This window comes from Trichechus manatus, unplaced genomic scaffold (genome assembly GCF_000243295.1).
Source record: "Trichechus manatus latirostris isolate Lorelei unplaced genomic scaffold, TriManLat1.0 scaffold00242, whole genome shotgun sequence".
NCBI lineage: Eukaryota > Metazoa > Chordata > Mammalia > Sirenia > Trichechidae > Trichechus > Trichechus manatus.
This window is the reverse complement of record NW_004444178.1, coordinates 879,552-904,269: the sequence shown is the minus strand read 5'-3', so window position 1 is coordinate 904,269 and position 24,718 is coordinate 879,552. Positions and strand designations below refer to the sequence as shown.

At 35.7% G+C, this 24,718-nt stretch overlaps 1 protein-coding gene across 1 annotated transcript in view; it reads left to right on the top strand.

Annotated features, from left to right (window-relative positions):
* THSD7A (thrombospondin type 1 domain containing 7A) overlaps positions 1 to 24,718 on the top strand; it is a 277,288-nt gene that overhangs the window by 190,105 nt on the left and 62,465 nt on the right. The window contains exons 10-11 of the mRNA XM_004389354.1: positions 9,501 to 9,633; positions 10,882 to 10,985. Coding sequence (XP_004389411.1) covers positions 9,501 to 9,633; positions 10,882 to 10,985 — 237 coding nt within the window. The remainder of the gene's footprint in view (positions 1 to 9,500; positions 9,634 to 10,881; positions 10,986 to 24,718) is intronic.

Genomic DNA, 24,718 nt, shown 5'->3' with positions numbered 1-24,718 from the left:
TTTGCTTCCAATTTGGTTTGGTTTTGCTCTTATTATTCGCAAAGACCCTTTAGTATCATGGCAGACACTTTGATAATTCTTTCCATGCTCTCCTGGACCAGGTCCTTCCTTACTGCTGCTGAAAAAGGTATCAACATCCTCCAGGTGACGTATGCGATCGCTGAGCATATCTTCTCTCAGTGTCACAAAATATACTGTCCTATTGTTGATTTTACGCTGCAAAAAATAGAGAGAATTTTTTTCCTGAATTCTCTTTAAGCTTTTGTTTTGTTTACGCTTCTTGATGCTAACTAGAAAAATTCAATTAAGAATCAACTTCTAGTTTAACACGGAAACAATTAAATTGACAAGAAATTATTTATCTCCTTAAATTATCATATCAAATTATAAATTTAATAATGGATTATTTTTACAGAATTATTGTCATTTTATGTAGCTGAAACATAAGCTCCTTCTTATGCGTTTTAATTTTAAATACTCTTGAATGTGAAATAAAATTAAACCACAAAGTGAGCAATAATAAAAAAAATTATTTTAAAACTTTTTTATAGGCATCTAAAAACCTTTTGAAAGAAAAGCAGTTATATGCATAAACTTAAAAAAAATTAATGGCATTAAACTTACTAAAAAAGCAATATCATAGCTGACATTTTTTTCCCCACATTTTCTTGTTTTAATCTCTCTATTTTCTTAAAAACTAAGTAACACCTGATAACACTTGATTTGGTCAGCAATAGAATTGTACTTTCTTACAGGCTATTATTTCTGTGGTAATTGTTGGTTATTTGTCACTATAGATTATGACAGTGAAATAAGTTATTTGTTAAATGGAATTCATTTGCTTGCAAATATTATTCTTGACGTTTTTATATTTGATATTTTGCATTAGTATGACATAAGGTCATTTACTGATTATTCCAAATCATATACATTTACATTTGCAACCAAATGATTAATAATCTAACAATTTTAACATTTTTAAGTGAAATTTTTGAAAGTGGCAAAAACCTTAAGCTTTTCCTTATATTGGCTATTTCCTTTTATTGAATAAGGTACTTCAAAATTAAACTTGACTTAGTCTAAAGTATTTCAAAAAATAAAAGAAAGAAAAGAGAAAAGATTCTGTTAAATTGATTTTTAGAGAATTACTAGTGAAAATGAAGAATGAAGTAAATTTTTCTCATTTTTTACTCTTTGATAATAATTTGGGATGTTGGAATGTATCCAGGAATTAAGAGCCAGTTCAGTAGCCAATGAATTTTATACTGTATGTTTTTGAAAATGCTTTTGTGATTTCATTATGCATTATATATATATCTGGAAAGTAATATATATCTATGTAGGTTACTCATAAAATCACAATAATTGAAAATCAAATAAAATGCTTTTTAGTTTGACCTCTGCTGATGCTTTTTATAATACTAAGAAAGTGATTTATTCTTCTCTGTTCTGAAATTTATAAAATAAAAATAATTTTATGTGACAAACGGTGATAATTCATATGATGTAGAAAATTTTAGCCGATAAATGAGAGAATAAATAGGTTGTGAATGCTGTGCATGTGTTGCTATGAATCAGAATCAACTCAAAGGCAAAGGTTTTTTTTTTTTTAATGCATGTGTTAAATAAATGAGTACTTATATTTATATATGTATTTTATTTATTATATAAATGTATATTTTATTATATAAATATAATATTTATATTATAAATAAATTATTGTTGAATTACTCATTTATTGATTCCTCTGTACAATTAGCACATTGCTGATTCTGTAGAGAAAATATAGTCCCTGTCTTCAAGGAAGTTTTTGGTCTTATTTAAAATACAGAACTTTTCTACATAGACCAGATAATACAAGCTTTACATGTTTCAATAACAAGATTAATGACAAAACAGAAGGAGCACCAGGAATTGGGAGAAGGGAAAAATCATTGTGCGAGCAAGTCTTAGGGGAAATCTTACTGAAAATGAGGTAGGGAAAAAAAAAGATCTTTTTGAAAGAGGGCCCACATAAATGGATTCCAAGTGAAGATCAGAGGCATCAGGAAAAGCCTTTAATAACCATGAGAAGGATGTGTTGGTGAAGAGTATGGGGCCATTTCAGTGGAGCCCAGGGTGTGCATAGGGAAAGTTGTGATGTGAAGTTGGACAGAAGAATGGCGTCAGGTTATGAGAGAACAAGTTGGACTTACTCTGATATACCAAAAAAACAAAACCCACTGCTGTTGAGTTGATTCTGACTCATAGTGACCCTACAGGACACAGTAGAACTGCCACATAGGGTTTCCAAAGCCTTAAATCTTTACAGAGGCAGATTGACACATCTTTCTTCCATGGAGGGGCTGGTGGGTTCGAACAGCCAACCTTCCGGTTAGCAGCGAGTGCTTTTAACTACTGTGCCACCTGGGCTGTCTGTCTGATATACAGTGGGAGACAATTTTTAGTTTTTGAACATAGGAATGAGTAAGGAGTTTCATGGTATAATGAAGTAGTGGGAATCAGCAGATCTGCTTTGGAGACCTGCCTGGGCCGCTTAGCAACCAGGGGACTTTAGGCAGGACACTTAAGCTCTCCAAGCTTTGGTTATAACATCTGTGAGTTATTCCATACTTCAAATTAGATAATACACGGCAAAGAGCTCTATATTTTGTGAACTGTAGTCTAACTGAGATATTACTTGTTATCTAATCTATAGTGATTAAAAACTCCTATAGGACAGGAACTGCATCCTACATAAGTTCAGTATCTAGTAAATGTTTTAATTTGGCATGCTGAAAGTAGTTTTTATGAGAAGATTAATTATGTATTAGTATGGAAAAAGTATTAAAGAAAACTTACCAATATGAAATTTATAACTGGTTATTATTTATTGGGCATTTACTGGTAAATTTACTAATAATTATTTTTAAATGCTTTGTTGTGTCATTAAACATCATATACACTATTCTAAGTAATCATTCATTTTGTTCATTAAACAAAGATTTCTTAAGTAGCCACAATATGCCAGGCACAATTCTAAACATAAGGGATATAGCAGTAGACAAGGAACCCAATGTTCCTTCTCTAAGGAAACTTACTTTCTGGTGTCGTGAGACAGACAAAACATCTAACTAATTGTTTTAATCTGTCAATGAGTGTTAAGAAAGATTAATTACTGGGCATGAAGATCAGGGGAAAGGTGTATAGGATTTGAGGGAAGAGACGAAGCTGTGACGCCATTTTGGGAGTGCAAAAGTAAACAAACGAAAAATATGTAGTAGAATTTCTAGGCAATCTCAAGTGAGCATTTAGTCAGGTGCCAGTGTTTCTCCAGCCATGTTAAACTGCCTCTGTGCAGGAATAGTGTAGGAAAATAATTGATTTCAATTAGGGTTCAAGTTTTTCCAGGAGAGTCTAAGAAAGGAAGAAAGGAACAGACCGCAAAGGGTGTTTGCAAGGGAGTTAATTGTAATAATAGTAATAGAGTATGAAGTATAAATAAATTGGATTGGGAGGGAAATGAGGTCATGAAGTGGGTGATAGATAGTGAAAAAGTGATAGGGAAAGTGGATTGGCAGTCTCCATTGAGGTTTTGGAATTTTAGTAAAGCAAGAACTAGAGCAAATAAACTGGAAGGTAAGAGGTGTGGTCAGGAAGTAAGATGTTTGAAGATGAGAGTGCGCAGCTACTGATGATAATAATAATAACATCAAGGAATAAATAGGACAGTGAGTAATTAATGTGAGATGCAGGAAAAGATCACTGGATGTGCGGAGTGCAGTAATTCAGTGTCCAGTATGGTAGATAAATTAACCATGTGAATTCCAAAGCCACAGAATGGTGACAGAGGTAAGAGTAGGAAGGATTACCATGAAGGACTTTTTAAAGTCATTAATTTATGAATAGTTGATAAATAACTGCTACCAGGTGGATATCTGATGGTAAAGTTGATAGCAGGAAGGAACATCAAAGGAGCTGGAGATTTTTGAAGGTAAAGGAAGGAGAAAAGACTAGGAAATAAATGGCTGGGCAAAGCCAGCTTCCACTGGCAAGCATGAAGGAAATTCTCCAACAAGAGACTGAAATGAGGGACCATGTATTCCTAAAGGTGCAGTGTTGGAAGGATTAGAGGATGGAGGGGATTAAGAAATTAAATTAGGTAATGCATTTACATGGTGCTGTGAGGTTGAGGGTCCAAGTGATGGTGGCAAACATGGGGAAGAGTGTGCCTAGTTTCTCGTGGTGACTTACAGGCATATGAGGTATAATGGGTTTAGTTGGGATGATCTCTTGGGAGAAGGTGGGTAACTGCTGTAAATTAAAATGCAGGAGGCCATTAGGAGACTGTTCTCTCCTGCAGCTCCTGGAATGGTGATGGCCACGGAGTGCAACAATGGCAACTCAGGAATCTGCTGTCTATGGAACAAGAGGCTTTCTGAGAGCAGGGGATATGTCTGGCTGGGCACAGGGCATCTCATTGGACACAAGAGATCAGTCCTGCTTGTTTGGCAGCTCCGTATTGAGTTTCCTAGAGCAAAAGGCTTTCAGAAACCCTAAACCTAGGCACTCAGGCTTTAAAAGAATGAGCATAATTGTGATTTGAGGAAATAAAGAAAGACTAGGGGTAACAGAGGGAGTGGCTGTAGGACAACAGTGCCAAGATGCTCTGTGCTCCAGAGAAGCCTTTTCTGTTTTGTCTGTAGACTGCTCTAGCTATGAGCAAGGATACAATGTGTTATAGAAAACTAGCCTTTTGTTGTAAGAAAAAGAAAGCAATGTCATGAGGTTAGTTTTCTTTTCATTATTTGGTAAGAAATGAAATGATTCAAGCTTCATTGAAATTACAGTGACTTCCGCACACAATTAAAAAATGCTAAACAAAGTTGGATGTTCAAGGAGAGATAATAGCAGCAGAACACTAATTCAGGGATGGGTGGTTCTTTTTAATTTAATTCTGCAGGTAAAGTCTAAATTCTATAAGAATTTGAGGCTTAGATGTGTGGTAGTATCTCATTGTGGTTTTAATTTGCATCTTCCTAATAACTAATAATGTTGAGCATCTTTCCATCTTGTCACTTATATATCTCTTTTAAAGTATCTGTTCAAATCCTTAGCCCATTTTTTAAAATGTATTTATTAAAATGTATAAAAGCTACCCTGCTTTTTAAAACTACTTTAAAGAGGTAAAATTACACTATAGTATTACAGAAAATAGAAAAAAATGGCTTAGGATTCCAGGAAGAACAAAAAGAGTTATCTGAACTGTTATTTAGCTCTCTCTCAAGATATGTCTTGAAAAACCAGCTGTGATGAAGATCAGTTCTGAGTAGAGAGTAGTTTCATCCTCAAATCAGTGCACTTGTTATTCTTTTTTCAAATTTTCATAAATTTTGACAAAGGGCATTTTAACAATAGAAATAATTTATGCATATGAATTATTTGTAACTCTAATCTTAAAAAATCAATACTTCTGATCTAATACATTTGGTTGCTCAAATTCGATTCACTCTTTTTTTCCTCACTACATTTATTTCTGTGAGAGCTAGGAAGGATATTGCAGTCATCTCTTCTACCCTCTTGCCCTTAAGCAGTATGTACTACACTGGAATTACCTCAAAGATCTGAAAACTACCTCTGCATTTTGCTTCTTGCATGAAACATTTCCCTTTCAATTTGCTATCACTATGCTGCTCCAGCCTGCTGCTCATCTCAGTTCTAGTTTTACAGATCTTGATAGCTTGGCCTGCTGTTTAAATTCTTCCATCAATGATTTCTCTGGTGAAATCTATCTTGAATGTCTTAGGATACTCATGTTAACTCTGTGAGAAATTACATGCTCTTTGAATCAATGTCCCGTTATCACGTAATTGTTTTCTGAATGTATGATCTCTTTTTTCTATTCCTATCCTAGCTAGGCATTTTCAAGTATAAACACTACAGGTGATTGCCTTTATTTTTCCCAAGCTTATTATTTCCAGTGAAAAAAATAATAAATTTTTTTTATTCAACCTCAATTCATAGACTTAGTACCCATGTACTTACTACTATAAGGAAACAGATAACAAAGAAATAGAAGATAAACATTTAATAATCTGGGTAAGAAGATGAAAAGTAAATGTGTCTGTAAGTTCAGCAAATACTTACTAAGCACTTACTACGTACAAGTAATGTTCTAGGTGCCAAAACACAGAGATAAATGGAAACGACAAACATATGTACATCAACTAGGTATAATAAATTGGGGATAAATACATACGGGAAACTATGAAGGTTGTATAATTGCAACTTTGTCAGTTTGCTTTATTAGTGAGTATCCTTCTACTCTTCTCTGTTAACATTTGCTGTAGCTCTCCCTTTGTCTCTGCTCTATTTGAGGGCTTTGTTAGCTGAGCTCTACAGTGCTGTTGTTTCTTTGAATGCATAAGCAATTTCTTGACTAAGACTTCAGATGAAAATGTACCTCCCAGTGGGTAGAAACATGGATGCCATGACGCTTTTTGAGTAACCCCATTAAACTTCTTCTCTGGGTGTTATAGCTTTGGAGTATTCTGCTTTAATCAGGTCACAGTCTCTATGGTATGGGCTGCACAAGGTTAAGGAATTTGAACATTTTATAAGAATGAATGGATTGCCATTGTGGAATCCATTAGGGAAGTGAAAAGAATCATCATGGTCTTATATATCAAGTACAATCCTGTGGAGTTTGAGATGAGGAAGCACTAGAATGTTACAGAGTTGTATAGTAGGTAATATTTTTGCTTTCAAGTCAATGAACAAAATAGAATTGAAACAATAACTTTTGGTCTCTGCTTCCAAAATTGGAACAATCCTCTACACGCATCGGGACAGGTGATATCTAGATAGACAACTTGCAGTTACAAAATAGTAATTTAAGATGAAATTGATGAAAAATTTGCCATCTTAATAAATCTGTCTTTAATTCTGAAATGACAAATAGTATAATTGTATGTTTATACCATGAACATTAACTTAATGGCCCAAGAGCTTCAATCTATAAGATGCCACTGAAACATAATTCAATGTCCCCTCCAGTACCTGGATCCCTTGGTCCCACTCTCAGTTATGTTTGCTGTCTTCTCTGCAGGTTAAGAAGGGTTGAAGAGTGATTTCCTCTAAGAATTTTGAGCACCTGGGAAACAAAGACCACTTTCTCTGTGCTCTTTTCCTCTTTTCTCTGTTGAAAAACAAGCCAACCAAGAAACACGCACGCACAGCTCCCTCCTTCCCCCAAAGCAAAACAAAGGATAAGAATGGTCATTTAGTTCGAATACTCTTTTAGAAGAATTGAAGGCAGATCATAAACATAAACTAAAAGAAAAATAGTAATAGAAAGTATAAAAGAAAGATGAAGTAGAGGGGCAGAGGAAGACAAAAATTCTATCAAAAAATCAAAGTTAAGGTAAGCTCCTGCAATTGAGAAGAAAATTAGCTCTGAGATTCTGGTTATCCAAGCAAAAGATAGAAGCACAATAGATTCTTAACGTGTTGTCAAGGGAAACAAAATTTTTCTTAGCTCTGAATTATTAGAGGAATTTATCACCTAAGTCTTAAAATAGGGGTCATTGGACAGCATAATAGATGTAGACTATACCAACAATTTTATTAAAAGTCCTATTGGCATTTCTTAGACCTCCTCTAAATAAATCATATTTAATACATAAAAGATTTAGCTGGCATTCAAACTAGTATTGTTACAATAAAAAGTCCATGACAATATTTTCAAGTACTTTAATTCCGTGTTGCTCCCTACCCCATTACCTGTAGCATTCCAGTTATTCACTAGTTAATACAATTATTAGTTAGTACATGTCTCCCCCACAATGGAAATAATCCAAAACGTTGTCTGTGAACCCTTAAATTGAGAAAAGACATACAAGATCATCTATTCCAATAAATCTCAAGCCTGGCTTTTCAGCACTATTACCTGGCAAGCTTTTTAAAAGTCAGATTCCCTAATCTGACTCCCAAAGATTCCGATTTAGTAGTTCTGGGTAAAAGCCTAGCAATCTGTTTTTGTTTATTTGTTTTTGTTTTTTAAGAGCTCTCCAAGAGATACTCCGATGTAGTCAGACATTTAGGAATCAATAATCTGACCCAGTCTCCCGCTAATACAGGAATCCTCTCTGAACATTTCTAGGAGTTAGTTGCCAAACCGTGTTGAGAATTACTCCTACTTCATGAGACAGTATGTTCCATCGTTGGAAAGTTCTAACGTCAAATCATATTTTTCCACAGACTAACACATAACTTTAAAAATATTTCATTTCATTTCTAATTAAACTTTAATTATTAGAAGTGCTGTCCTCTTAAATTTCTCTACTCTTGTGGTCTGTGTATCACATATTTAATGATCTTGCAAAAGAATATGAATACATCAAGGGAACTCTATTAAAATAATCCTTTAGGGAATCTTTTTAAATGAAAGTATGCTATGTGGCTATTCATCTTTAGAGTGTATATATTGTAATTGGAACATATTTTATTAAAGTTGGCAGACCTTATACATTATCTGTTTCTAATATTTTTTAAAAATTAGACATCTTCATATCATAATACTGTCAAATTGATATCTTCATTGAAGATAAATCTTAATTATTTTCATTGCCTTTTGACTTAATTTGGAGTGATTTACTTTCAATAATCATTACTATTTGGAATATTTCTCTAAAAATCTGCCTCTAGGAAATCACTCACATTTCACTACTTACAGCACTAATGTTTAGAATCCAATCTGAGTTGAAGATCTTAGACTGTTTAACATGAATAATAAATGATTAGAATAATTTACGAGTTATGCATTTCAAATTAGGTTAAGAACAAAGAAATAAATTTCACATTAAAACACTGAACATATCCTCCTGTGGAAGATTCATTACCTGTGTATACTGAGGGGTATGAGTTCCATGTGGGAAAGAGGGCTGTGCGAAAAGGCAGGAGTATAAACTGAAGGTAGAGGAAAGTAAATTAATTAGATCTGTTATATTTCGCAAGGGGAAAGAAACATACAAAAGAGCAATTACTCTATAACTGCACATTAGGAAGGCTACAGTTGACTATGGAACTGTTTTCTCCATTCTTCATGTTTTAAAATATGAATTGATTGGATTTTGAACACAATTCTTTAGGACAATTTAGTGAATGATTAGACTAGATGAAGCCTCTCACTGAAGGGTGTCAAAGCACGTGTCTGGAGGCAATGTAATTTCTTCACACAGACTGGTACTTGGAGATCCTTTTTTCAGTGCATAATAAAACGAGTTGCCGGTCAAGTCGACTCCAACTCATGGTGACACCATGTGTGTCAGAGTAGAACTGTGCTCCATACAGTTTTCAATGGCTGATTTTTTGGAAGTAGATTATCAAGCCTTTCTTCCAAGCCACCTCTGGGTAGACTCAAACCTCCAACCTTTAGGTTAGCAGCCAAGGGTCTTAACCATTTTCACCACCCAGGGACTCCTAGTGCAGAATACATAGGTTAAAAAGCTGCCTCATTCCAGGGGACTCCGGAATCAGGAAGCAGTCTCGGCATCGGGTCATCATTCAGCTACCAGCCAATGGAGGCCGGGACTGTATGGATCCTCTCTATGAAGAGAAGGCCTGTGAAGCCCCTCAACTGTGTCAAAGCTACAGGTAACACAGTTAAAGGAAAAGCATCCCGAGCAATGAGTTCATCAAATGCTTTAAGACCATATTCAGATGATGAGAAAAGGAAGCCAACGCGGTCCACAGGCTTGGTGGAGTTCGGGTGTTTATGGCTGGCTGTGCCATCTCTTGCCCCTTTAGGAGAGCTGCTCTGCTACTGAAATCCTCCCCAAGGAGACGGATACTTGTGTAAATTGCCAAACTGTATCATTAGCATCAATAGTTTGGGGGGATTTCTTATGCTAATATAAACTATAAGAAATGCAGAAAAGTGGTTAATAATAATGAAAAACATGCTTTAGGAAGCAATTCTTTTTCACTTAGAGGAGTAGCCTAAGCATTTCTCCCCTGGCACCAAGGAGCACCTGTTTCTCATAAATGCTGGAATTCTGGCTCATGAAATGACATCTTTATCTCAATGATACTAGTAAGATGTCTGTTCTGTTCCTTTTGTGGCCACTCCAAACAAATTAAGGTTATTGAAGCTATATATCATCTTGATAATTTATTAGAGACATTTTGTCTCATGACCATTAAAAGACGGAAAGAGTCTAATTGAAACCTGATGTAGTATATAATTGCAATCCCAACAACAAATGAAATACTGTGGCATCAATTGATGGAGCTTGTAATTATAAAATACTAATTTAAGATGAAATTGATGGCAAATTGTAATCTTAATATATCTCTTTAATTCTGAAATGACGAATAGTATAATTGTGTGTTTAAACCATGAACGTTAACAACTGTTAGCCCATATTGATTTATTTTGGGAATTCATTTTCGGAAAGTGTAATGTAATTGCAGTTTCTGAGTTACCCTATAATGTTAACCAAAGGAACACTATACAATAACCATGCTCATGACTGGAATGCATTTTCATAACTTGAATACAAAATAAATATACCTTATTTAAATGGGGCACATCATTTCTGGTGCTATCTGGTACAAAGCTTGGCAATCCTAATCATTAAAAAGGTCAAATGCCGTCTATAGAGTCCATTCCTATAGAACCTGACAATGGCGTACTCTTGTCCTCGCTGCATAGAAAGTACTTTTATCTTTAATGCTGCTATTTGTGATACCTTAGTGGAGATCTAACTTAAATGTAGATAGGACTGAGCATTGTCAAATAATTTCCTGTTTGCAGTAGTCAAAGTCATGTTTCCATGGTATGTCTATGATTGCCTGGCATTTTTGCCTCCTGTCTATTGGGCTCCCACTTTTTTCTTGTAGGTGGAAGACTCACAAATGGCGCAGATGCCAATTAGTCCCCTGGAGCGTGCAACAGGGCAGCCCTGGAGTCCAGGAAGGCTGTGGCCCAGGACGACAGGCAAGAGGTGAGAGGTTCCATTCCACAGTGGATTTGCTTTTCATTCCTCCAACATCCCTCGCATACTCATCTGCTTGATGAGTTTCACATTGACTCCATCCTTTGTAAACACAGCAGAGCAGGTATGAATCTGCTACCACCTATCTACAAAACACCAAAACACAGAAGCTTGTCTTTTTCAACTGTGTCTTTTGTTCTTTGTCATTAGCTCCTAACTCCTCTGGTTGAATTCTTCCCTCATTCATATTTGGAGATAATCAGACTAAGCTTTTGCGAGGGTTATGAAGTAGAGATACACTGTAGTTTGTTTTTTGTTATGTTTTTGGAGTAATGTAATCATAACATTTTGCTTGCCACCATAATAATCAATAAGATCCTTACCTCCTTCCCTATTTGTATTACATATATGCCTGCATATAATGTAATATAATTTGTTAACCCCCCCAGAAGTTTCCTATCATTGCCATAACTATCCACAATTCTGTTCATATTCAGTAGTGATTTTTCAATGACAGATTTATTTACTCAAAAATATGGGAACTGCAATCTGTCTGCACTACTAGATAACATGGAATCTTGCAGAAATGATGGTGAAAATGTTTCAAGCTTGCCATAATTATTTACTAGATATAATAGGGAACATTTATAACCTTTGATACGTGTTGTTTATACATGAAGCTAATTCAGTCTTTACAGAATACATATAGTGTTTTTACTCATATTAGCTTTTAGCACATATCTTCTTATATGTTTCAAATGTAGCTTAATAATGTAATTGAACATGTAATCACCTTTCTTTAATTCATAAAAACATGTTTGCTCCCTCATCTGTATTCATCTATTTGATGATGATACAAACTTTGAACAGATAGGGCAGGGTTTCACTTTTCGTTGATTTGATCTGTTAATAACATCTTTACAACGTAAGATTGCTTTTTTAAGTTGAGAAAAATGGCTTCTCTTTTGTAAAGATGGTATATTTATAATCTTCATTTTAGAAGTTTCCATTTAAAACATAAAATTTGATTTATGATTTTTTTAAGATTTTATTTTATATGCTCAAATTTTATTATACATCCCCTACAATCAGCTTCAAGTAAAAAAAAATAACTGTCTCTCTTTACAGTTATAGAAACTTAGGTATGTAAAATCTAAAATCATTCACACCATTTCAAATCAGTCATTGATAAACTGAGTGCTTCCTAATTTCTCTTTAAATCAAGCGTACATTTGTAAACACCTTGGGCCCTTCATAGAGTTTATAGTGAGGAAGGACATGATTTGGGAATCGAGAAACGTTTAAGCTATAGTTTCAGTTCTTTCACTAAAGCAGTGTGAGACTTGCTCATCCCTTCACCTCTCTGCTTCTAAGGTTATTTAAGTTAAAAAAAAAAAAAAAAAGAAAGAGGTTAGACCAAATGATATTTTAGGATTATTCCAATTTTTCTGTTCTATAATCTATACAAGGGGCCCTGGTGGCACAGTGGTTAAAGCACTCAGCCACTAACTGACAGGTCGGCAGTTCAAACACAACAGCCGCTTCACGGAGAAAGATGTGGCAGTCTGCTTCCCTAAAGATTACAGCCTAGGAAACCCTATGGAGCAGCTCTACTCTGTCCCATAGGGTTGCTATGAGTCCGAATTGACTCAACGGCAATGGGTTTTGGTTTTATAATCTATGCACAAATAATGCCCAGAAATCAAAGTGTGAAATGAAATTTGGTAAAAGAGATATTTTTATAGACTACCACTGGAAGAAATCTGAGATATAGCAGAAGCAGCAAAAGTGTGAAAATAGCTTCAGTTCCAAATTCTATTACTTAATAGCTGCACGGCCTTACTTGATTCATTTCCTTTCTCTCAGCCTGAGAACATAAAGAGCTTTAGAGTGTTTGACCCATATTAAGTCCTGACAAAATGTTAAATCCTTTCCTCTTCCTAAAAGATCAGGGCTCCAATGAATGTTCACATGTGTCACATGAGGCATAAAAGCAATAATATTAAATAAGCCTTTGGTTTTTTGATACATTAAAAAAAAGAAAAAAACGGTGGCTGTCAAGTTGATTCTGACTTACGGCAACCCCACGTGTGTCAGAGTAGATCTCTGCTCCATAGAGTTTTCAAGGGCTGATTTTTTTTTAAACTAATTTGCCAGGCGTTTCTTCTGAAGTGCCTCTGGGTGACCTTGAACCTCCAGCCTCTACAGCAAGCAGCCAAATGCATTGCCTGTTTGCACCACCCAGGGTACAAAAACTGTTCTTTCACTGATTACTGGTAACCTTCTCATCTCCTAATCTGAAAGCCTCTGTTCACCCCTCATCCTGTGTGACCACTTTGTAGTATCTAATACTGTTAACACATTCCTTTAGTGAAAAAGGGTCTTTGACTTCCTCAATGCCACTTTCTGCTGCCTCTCTAATTGTTCCATTCTCAGATTCCTGTTACTGGTGCCCTTTCCTCTGCCTATTCTTCAGTGTTTTCTAATCTTGGCGTACTTCTCACACTGCTTGCTCTATTTTGGCAATCTTAATCCATTTTCAGGATATCTGGGGAGACAATGTTACATTATAAGAAGTTATTTCTGAATAAACATACTCAGAAGGATCCCTTTAGCCTTTTTCTTTGTTGCCTTGGTGGATTAACACTTTTTTTCTTCTTAGATCCTATATTTCTACAGAAACACCAAATGGGGAAAATTCAGGGTACAGAAATATCTTGCTAATCGCAAGAGGGCAAAATTTTCTTCTTTGATGGTCATAGCAGTTTTCAGAACTCTGCATGATCGGCCTGCCACATTCTTGCCATTTTCATCCTTGTCTTCATCTGGCCAAAAACTAATAAACCAACTTGTGCTGTTTTTTAATTATTAAAATAATTGTGTAGCAAATACTATAAAGAAGCTCCAGCCTGTCCTCCCTCGTACATCAGACTTTCTAATTCCAGTCACTCATTCATTCAGAAGACTGTGTGAAAAGAACCACGAATGTCAGGAAAGGATGAAGTTGTTCAAGCCAGGAAGGTTATAGGTGGTAGGGAAATGAGATCACTGCTAACGTCACCCAACAATTAGGAGTCAAAGACCGAAACTGATCAATTGCAAAAGCAATCATTTGAAGCTAAAGAGCAGTTTAAGAAAGACCTAAAGGATGAAATGGGACTTGGCTTGTACCATAATATTAAATAAGTAGAAAGGAGAAAAATATAAAGTAAGATCAATGCTATAAGCTAAGCATCTGAGGTAAGAAAAGCAAAAACATTAAATGAGTTCACAGAAAAGTGGTAGACTGAAGCTCTCTGAAGATGTGAGCTGGAGCCTAGGGTGATTTTGTAGAGGTCTGTACATGTCAGGATCAGTGTTTTAGACTTTGTTCGTTCGGTGGTAGAACAATGGCCTGATGACACTGTTTTATCTATGTACAGAAAGAATTAGAAAGATAAGATGCACGGGCTGGGGTGCCAGCTAGGAAACAGTGGTAGCAATACAAGATTGGACTAAGGGCCTCAGACTGGAACCATGGTAGTGGAAATGGGCAAAATTAAATGTATTTTGGACATATGACAAATAAAAATGTTTTTTAGGACTTAGTGGCAGACAATAGAAGGAGTGATAGAAATGAAGAGTCAAATATGATCATGTGATTCTTAAACTCCAATATTTTCAGCTTTAATTATTGGGAGAATAGTTATATTATTGGGTAGAATAGTTGTGATATTGGTGAAAAATTGTAGGCCTGAAAGCAGAGCTAAATTTGGAAAGTGTGTTGTGTATATTTTGCTTTTGAGGTGATGGCAGGGTAGCCAAGTAGAAATGTTCAAATACGCATTTAGGAATACAGAGCTGCAGCTGTAGAGATAGCTTAGGGCTGCACATATAAATTTGATTAGGCCATAGAAGAAGCTAACATCTCGAAAATATGTTGTATATAGGAGGAAAAGTGGCTATTATATTTTATGATTAATATATTTTTTCTCAGTAACCTGTTTGCATTTGTAGACTTTTTAAACATTCATTTTAACCTAAAGAACTTAACTTGAATGCTGTTAACTGTAAACTATTATTTCCTTATTTGCATTGGAACTGGCATTGTATGAACTACAATATGAAATAGCTAAATCTATTATTCTATAATTCTAAAGATAGAAATGTTTATCGTATAGCTTTTATCAAACTATTTGTCTAGACCAGGAGTTTGTAAACTATGGCCTGTGGTCCAGCTCCAGCCTGAAGCCTGTTCTTGTAATTAAAATTTTATTGGACCATAGCCATGCTCATTCACTTATGTATAGTATATGACTGCCTTCATGCTATAAGGCAAAGTTGAGTAGTTGCAACAGAAACCATATAACCCACAAAGCCAAAAATGTTTACTACCAAACCCTTTAAGAGAAAAGGTTTACCAACCTCTGGTATAAACCAAAGTCATGTAATAAGTTACATAGTTGCAGTTTTTAATAATACTGAATAGTCATTACCTAATACCAAAAACCAAACCCATTGCCGTCGAGTCAATTCCAACTCATAGAGACCCTATAGGATAGAGCAGAATGGCCCCATAGGGTTTCCAACGAGTGGCTGGTGGATTCGAACTGCCAACTTTTGGCTAGCAGCTGAGCTCTTAACTACTGCACCACTAGGGCTCCCATCACCTAATAGGATCAGAAAATTCCTAGAGTTTGTCTGGTCATTTGGGAAGAAGTTTCCAAATTCCGTTCAGTAAAAAGGGAGCTATTTTAGAGTTATGAGAGTAGTGGACTTTAAAAGCCATTAACAGTAATAAAATATTTGTCTTTATAATGAAATTGCAGCATGCTTTGGGAAAGTTTATGAATAAAATTTTGACTCAAGGAACTTTAGAAGTAAAAATAAAAATCAAAAAGGGTTAAAAATGAAACCAGGTAATACGTGGGATATGAAAGACAAAAGAAAAATATATTCTGGGTCACCATAATTCCCCTGTCTAGACGATGGTGAATCATACCCCAAAACTGGACAATTTACTAAATATGCATAAAAAAGGAAAGAATTTGTGCTTCATATAATATGCACCACTCAGCACAACACTTACAAGGTCACCTGTTATGATTCAATTTTTCTCAAATGACTTGAACCTTCCCTATTAGTAGAAAAATATAGCACTGAATTCTCTTTTGCCTCTTTGCTACCCAAGCATTCTAAGTCTTCTCTTATCTAGTAATACACCTACTTAGCCACCTGTTAACAATAAAGTGACCATTATAGACAGACATTCATCTTTACTATTTATGCTGATAATAGTATAATTGTTCCAATTACACAACTATCTGTGGTGACTTAATGTTTCTGGGATTCGGGAAGCAATTATGTTCCCAAGGTCCCTTTAACAAGTAATCAATTGTAACTATTTACAATCTCAGCACTGACCTGCAATAGTTAAGCAAATTAATGGGAATCATCCTTCCCAGAAATGGGTTGGAATAGCACAGCAGTAAGGAACATAGGAAGAGCCTACGCCAGTCAAGGAAATGCAGTCTTAACCAATTCTACATTCTACATATTTCAAAACTATATGAAAATGCTTTCTGATCTATTTCTTTAGAACACAAAATCCTTGGAGAGAAAGTTGATATGATCTTAATATTTGAAAAGTATACATGAATATATGTTTATATACGACCCAATTCCTTTAAATTTGAAAGGAAGTAACGGTGAATGGTTTGTATCAATCTCCTCAGAATCACTGGTAATTTTTACCCGCTCTTCTCTAAATTGGATTAGCTACTCTGCTGTATACAGCACATTTCCTTTAAGTCTATCAAGTGTTTTTGTAGAAACATTAGAAATCTTTTGTGAGGTAAATGTAAAAAACTCGGTTTTAACAGTGAAAGATTAGTGTCTTTAAATAAAATTCCTCTCCTAGTGTACGCAGTGATATGTCTGTTCATTTTAAGCTTACTCAACAGACTGTGAAAACAGGATAACACCACTCCCTAAAATCTAATTCAGACTTCCTGAATAGCATTCAATACAGTTTACTCTTTGATAAAACAAGCACTCATAGAATACATGCTATATTTTTCACTTTGCTTACATGGTACTAGACTCAGCATGGGGAAAGAATAGAAATGTATAACATATAGTTTCAGTTCATTTCTTATGGTAGAACACTTACTATATGTATATTTCTGGTTTCATAATTCAACTTTCAAGGTATGCTGTTACATTAGTTGTGTCTATACACAGTAAGCACTAAAGAATTTAGAGGGAGAAGAAGAGGTAGCCCCTGATTGAGCATTATGGAAGAGGAAATGGCGTTTGAAAACAAGGTGACCCAGGCAAAAAGACAAAAGTAAAATCCATGTTTGGGGAACAGCACTGACCAGATTAACTATGGTCCTGTGAGCGAGTTGAAGGTAAAGGGCCACACTTTGAAGAATCTTGGATACCAGGAGGAAAAGGAGGACAAATTTTTTCAGTAGAAAATTAAAAGCACTGGAGAATTTTGGCAAGGTTTTGAGTATTGAGAATAGTGTGTTCTAGGAAATTTTATCTGATAGTATAAAGGCTAAAAAGAAAGAGAAGAGAAAGTTTGAAGAAGGGATTAACAGGATGATGCAACTTGAATCATTTTTCAATCTCATATGGAAATTTTAGAAGGCCTTCGAAATAGATATTTTTTTCCTATAGCATTCTCAGTGAAAAAGAAATTAAAACTAAAATTATGTCCACATTCTATTTATTATTTAAGTGAAGAGAGTTTATGTTTGATTCATTCTATTCAAGTGACCTGTGTGTAAGCTTTTAATAGACTGTAACCACTGCCATCTTTTCTCTGTTCCCATTTAAAAGGTTAAAATGTCAACTGGTTGGTGACTATATAATTGAATTCTAACTATAATAGCCAAAGATAGAGTTACCATTACATTTGCATTAGAAATAAATGCATGGCTCAAAATAATCACAATTTTGGACCATTTACTTATTTTTTTCTATGACTTCCATAAGAGACAATGTCAATCACTGCTATTCAAAATGTGTATATAATATTCCAGTGTTTATTACTTTGTGACACATTTATACCAAGAGTATGATGCAAAATTGGCATGGATTAGATGCAGAGATTTCATAAAAATTACTTGAAATTTTCTCTTGTTCAGTCTCCATGCTGATCTTCATGCCATCTCCTGCCATAAATGTGATGGAACTAGGGTTAATAGTCTGAGGGTCAACCCTGCCTATCCTAGTCCCCCACCCCCCTGCATCCCTGCCTGCGGAGGAAATTCCATTGTAATGTTGACCTGTGCCTAAGATATAACATTAGTCTCTATGTGGAAGCCAGCATGGTTTGGATGTCTTCTCAAACCTAGACCACGAGAAAGAGAAAACTTCAGTATGTCTAGCATTGCAGAGACTCTCCTGGCCCTGAGAATCCTCACACTGCATCACTTATTGGTGAAATACATAATAGAAAAGGAAGTTCTAAAATTTAAAAAGGAAAAAGGAAAGTTCTAATACTCCCTCTATAAAAAATAATTGTAAATGATTTATGGAATGTGAGATATAAATGTCTAGCTACATTTTATGCTGTTATTGTGTGTGTGTGTGCGTGTGTGTGTGTGAGAGAGCTAATGTGCTTAAATCTTATGCTTAAATCAAGTGACTTCAATCTATATTGATGCCTTTTGCATCACCCTTTTGCTTGCAACTCTGGTCCACTTTGTTCTCTTTTAAAAGATTATATATTAGAGGCATTGTTGAGGTTAGCCCCAGAATGAGATGGCTATGCTAGAATGAGATGGCTAAAGAAAGAAAAAAGAAAGGAAGTGGAAAAGAACTAAGCAGAAAAGAGAGAAAGGAGCTTGCTCTAAAGAAATTTTAGACAGGAATGTTTTTTAAAATCTTCTCTTTGCTAATATATTTATTAGTTAACACCTAACTTTTTTAAATTCTTTTCTACCAATATTTTTGTACCTTTCATCCATCTAAACCATTATTTAAAAATTCCAAACTTATTTTTAAATGTTTTCCTCTAATTACTTATGAAAATTAGTGTCCTAGTTGATTTTGGGGTTTTGGTTTTGTTGTCTGTTTCTCCAAGAATCCTGACATATGCTATTAGCATTTGTCGTTTTTTTAAAGTAGATCGTAAAATAGACTTTACACAGTCCTGTGTCTGTGACGTTTCCTGGATGTTCCATTTGTTGTGATGCAGTTTGTTAACCCTTCCCAGATCCCAAACTGGCATCCAGTTGACCTCAGCCTGAGCTACTCCACTGGGAGCTGATTATTATTTCCTCATTATGATACTAGGACTTTCACATATATCATGAGCATCAATGAGATTGGGGATCATTGGTAACTATTCAGGATCAATAGAAAAGAAAAATGCTTTTCATTCCATTCTTCCAGGGTTACATTAACAAATTGTAATTAGGAAGTGTAATTTGACAAACTTGTCAGTGAAAATCTCTTCTACACAGAGAAAGACCAGGATAATTATATCTACCTAGTAAACAACTGGGGCTCTCTTGCGTTATTTATAGGCTTCATCTTATTTCTAAGTACAATTAGGTCTCTTGGTAACTAACTCCCACTCACATTAAGCTTTTTCTTTTTTTTTTTTTTCATTTCTCCCTCATTCATTCTCACTACTGGCTTTTTTTTTTTTTTTTTTTAATAAAACTGTAGGAAAAATCACTCATCACATCACTCAATCAGCTAAACGTATTATGTCTCCAGTGCTTCTCAGATACTATTGCAGTGGGATAAACCATGTTGATATTACTTGATTTAATAAATAAGGTCTCAGCACTCCTTGAACTCTTTGTTATGTGTAATCTAACGGCTTTCATGGCACTGAGGCATTGAACTTATTCTGTGTTTTCTGTAATGAATTTCTGTGTGGACAGTCTGGAGCTGGTGATTTATTTCACTCTGATTATTCACACAAGATGACAACATGGCCTCACATGCTGAAGAGTGGTCTGCAGACCCATAAAACTCCACTTTTTGTATAACCTGAATAAGGAAGGAATTTCATTCCTCTTCAAGAAAATGAAGATGAGCAACTACACTCTGAATTCTATTAGATTTACTTCAGAGCTGAATCGGTAGTCTTCCATTTACATACTCGTATATGCATAACACAGATATTCATGTCCTTCCAGCTAAAACTAAGGGTATCTAGTTCTCTTCATTCTATGAACCTTTATTATTCTCCTCTTTAAAACATAGCTCAAACCTCAACTAATGTCAGAAAACTTTGGAATTGATACTAGTTACTCTACTTATTCATCTGTTTTTATTTAAATTTGGGGGAAATTTCAAAGATACACAAAAATAGAGACTACTACAATGAGTACTAGTAATGTACTCATCACTCACTCAATAATGTTTAATCTGTTTCCATTTTTGATCATCTGCCACTCCCAATACACTTTTGAAAAGATTATTGCAGAAATATTTTAAAGCAACTCCCAGATAAGATACATATCAGCTATAGATAACATCAGTCATTTTTTAACATAGAAACAGTATTATTATCACACCAAACAAAATTAAGAATAATTCTTTAATATCATCTAATATTCAGATTGTGTTTAATTTTCCTCATTGTCTCAAAAATGTCATTCAGAGTCTGTTTGTTCAAATCAGGGTCCCAAAAAAAGTCTACACATTGCATTTGGTTGTTGTATTTCTTAAATCTCTTTTAAACCAACCAATAGTTCTAGCTCCCTTTATTTGTTAAAGAAACTGGCTTTCTTATTTACCTTTATAATAGGTCCTCAGTATTCATGGGCTGAGCTTGGCTAACTTTATTCATGTGTAACCGACATGTCAGTCACATGGATGTCTTCCAAACTTCCAGTCTGCTGGGAATATCCTGTCCCATGGCATTTAAATAAAAATTACTGTTCCCTGTATTAATAAAATAATAAAATAAATGGATATGATCAACATAAAGTTAAATACAGAATTTTACTTTAAAACAAAATTTTGATATTTGATGATCTCACTAAGAAGCTTATTTAATACTATTTATGGTGAATTATACATAAGGCAGCATGAACCCTAGGGAGCTCAGTTTGGTCTGGTTTTTGCTAACAGGGACTCAGCTCAAAGGAGAACTTGCATAATCATTACACGTAAGATATACTCCACCTATATATATAGACACAATTGTCTGTGTATATGTAGATTTCTGGTGTGCTAGGAGCCCTGGTGCACAGTGGTTAAGAGTTCAGGCTGCCAAACAAAAGGTCAGGAGTTTGAATCCACCAGCCACTCCTTGCAAACCCTAGGGGGCAGTTCTACTCTGTCCTATAGGGTCGCTGTGAGACAGAATCGACTCGTCCACAACAGGTTTAGGAAATCATGCTTAATATGATTACAGTTAAGACTACCTTGTTTTCAGTGTCTTAAAAATGATTTTCAAGATTTATACAGTTGAGAGACCAGACGGTTTCCTTTCCAAACATTTATATTTTTCTCATCTTAATAGCAGGAAGTTCATTTCAGATTACATTCCTGTGTTTGAATTGTTGTATTTCCTCTAGATCAGAATACAAACAAGTTGAGATGTATGATAAATTTTCAATATATGTATGAAAGGCACTGTTGCTACTTGTTTTGATAACATTGTATGAGCAATTCATTCCAAAGTACACTGTCTAAAATCTCAGATAAGAACAGTGGCGTGTTGAGAGGGTTTCTATAAACAGAGATGGGAATTCTACACATTTTTTTTTCCTTCCAATTAGTTAAAGTGCTTAAGATTTCACATACTGTAGGAATATGGGAAAAGAGTTTCAGATTTATGTTAACTGTATAGATCTTCACAAAATAAATTAGTTTCTGGAATTGTGTTGGTAGTGGTTTTATTTTATTTTGCTTTTATTGGTTTCACTTAATGTCTTAGTTGTCTAGTGCTGCTATAGCAGAAATACCACAAGTGGATGGCTTTAACAAACAGAAATCTATTCTCTCACAGTCTAGGTGGCTAGAAGTCCGAGTTCAGGGCACCAGCTCCAGGGGAAAACTTTCTTTCTCTACTAGTTCTGAGGGAATGTCCTTGTTGTTATTCTTCCCACAATCTAGGAGCATCTGAGCGTAGGTACCCTGGGTCCAAAGGACATTCTCCACTCCTGGCTCTTCTTTCTTGGTGGTAGGAGGTCCCTCTCCTCTCTGCTCGCTTCTTTCTTTTATATCTCAAAAGAGATTGACTCAAGATACAACCTAATACTATAGATTTCATCCTGCCTCATTAGCGTAACTGCCTCTAATCCTGCCTCATTAACATCATAGAGGTTAAGATTTACAACACATAGGATAATCACATCAGATCACAAAATGTTGGGCAACCACACAATACTGGGAATTATGGCCTAGCCAGTTGACACACATTTTTGGGGGACACAATTCAATCCTTAACACTTAATGTGATGATAGTTGGAACAATTCTGAAATATAATTTGTAAGATTGGAGAACCTAAGGCAATTTCATTTATTTTCTCGAAAGATTTATATTCAGGTCTCTGTTTCAGAGAACCAAATTGGATGAGTAGGTAAAAGAAGTCTCATTTCAAATAACCCCAAATTAGTTTTGCAATTTTTGTTTGTAAGTAGTGCGATCCTCTTCACAACTTGGGATTCTAATATGGTTAAATTTCTTATTTTCCAAATTAATCATTCTTGAGATTCCTCTGGATCCTCATTAGTATCAAGTCTAATGTCTTCCTCTGTATCAATCCTTCTTGAGCCTTCCAGGGATAATTTTGTCCATGAAACTACTGGAGTTTGCTATGTTTGAAGTGTTTAAGGAGTCACTCCTGCTTGCAAATGGCAGATGCAGAGAGAACTGTAAAAATTGTATCAGCTCACTAGTATACTATGTCATGGGGGTTTCTCTTGCACCACTCCACAATGATGTTCTTCCAAACTGCATGGAACTCTTTTTGATCCACTCCCTGTACAAGATCCATGATGCCCTTCACTTCAGCTCCAAGGTTAGAGCTCTCATAGTTCACACCCAAATGCTCAGCCATTGTTTCCCAAAACTTGGCACTATGCCAGGGTAACTGGGCACCAAACAACTTTCAGTCTTAGCCACAGTTCTCAGCCAGAACCTACCTGTACCTTGAATACTCAAGCCACTGGGTCTCAAACTTGAATGTGCATACAGATCACCTGAGCAGCTTGAAAAAAATGCCTATCCCTTGACCCCACACACAGAGACCTCATGCTGGGATGGGTCCAAGAATCTCAAGGTTAATAGAATTTCAGATATTTCTGATGCAGGTGGAAATAATTGACCTACTTAGAGCAGTGGTTCTCAATCTAGGGTGTATATGTGAACCATCAGGGAACTTGAAAAAGCTACTGCTGCCAGGCCCCTGTGGTTGTTGTTGTTGTGTGCCATCGAGTCAATTCTGACTCATAGTGACCCTATAGGACAGAAAACTGCCCCATAGGCTGTAATCTTTATGGGAGCAGATCGCCGGTCTTTTCTCCTGTGGAGCAGCTGGTGGGTTGGAACCACTGACCTTTTGGTTAGCAGTCAAGCGCTTAACCATTGCACCACCAGGGCTCCTTCCCAGGACCCTGCCCTACACCAGTTAATCAGAGTATTTGGAGTTAGCAAGGCATGGGTATTTTTCAAAAGCTATAGGGTCGCTAAGAGTCAGAATCGACTTGACAGCAGCGGGTTATCCAGGTGAATAAAATGTTCAGCCAGGGTTGAGAACCACTACCTCAGACTGTTAGGATGAACACAGAGCACCACTCAACTCCTCCCCCATTTGGTGACGCTCTGTTTGGGACATTTGTTTTTTCCTGTCATGTTTTAACTTTAAATCCAACTCACTTATAATTTTAGTTTCAAAGTTCAGTTTACAAATTTAATACCTTCCCCCCCCAGGCTCTTTACCTTGGTCCTCTCACCTTTCATCTCCCAACACACTGTGTTCTATAGCTGGTAGGAGGGAAGGCAAAATCTTTTTCTGTTTTCTTTAACTTGGCCATTTTAAATTCACTTAGTTGCCAGGCATAACTCCTTACTTTTTACAGAAAAAAACAAACATTATCTATATAGGTTTCATGCTTGCAACTCTTTAAAAGCTAAAGGGAGGGCAGTTGTGGCCACATTGAGTTCCATTTGAAGCTTTCTACCTTCTTTTGCTCCCGCCTCTCCCTTCCCACACATGCTATCCAGTGAGAAGACTTGTAAATGTGATCTCAGAGGCAGGAGCAGAGCCACGATCTCTACTGAAGCTGAAATGGTAGACTTGTAATAGTGGGGAAAGTAAACTTTCTTGTTATAGCCCTGCCACCCATTGCTGTGTGTATGTATATAATACTTTGTCCTTCATATTGTCCATCACGTGTGAAAGATCTATTGTTGGAATTCTTTGGTGTAAATAAATGTTTGGTTTTATTTATGAAGAAAAAAAAAAAAAGCCAATGCTTCCCATTCAACCAGGTTTTCTTACCTTTAAAATTCAGGGGCTCTTGTTTTGTTTTTGTTTGTTTCTTTTTCCCAAACAAATTGCCCCTTCCAAAGTTGTACGTTCTAAATGAAGAGACATCTCTAGCTAAGAAATAGGTAAGTACTCACCTATATTTGCACAATGAAGAAGGGCCTCATATAACTCTTCCTGCAACAGTTGTACCTGGTGTGCCCACCTACACGGAGAAAGTCTTCCCTTGCTAAAATTGTTATGTTCTTTACACACACCAGTACATAGCACTAGACTACCAGGTGTTCA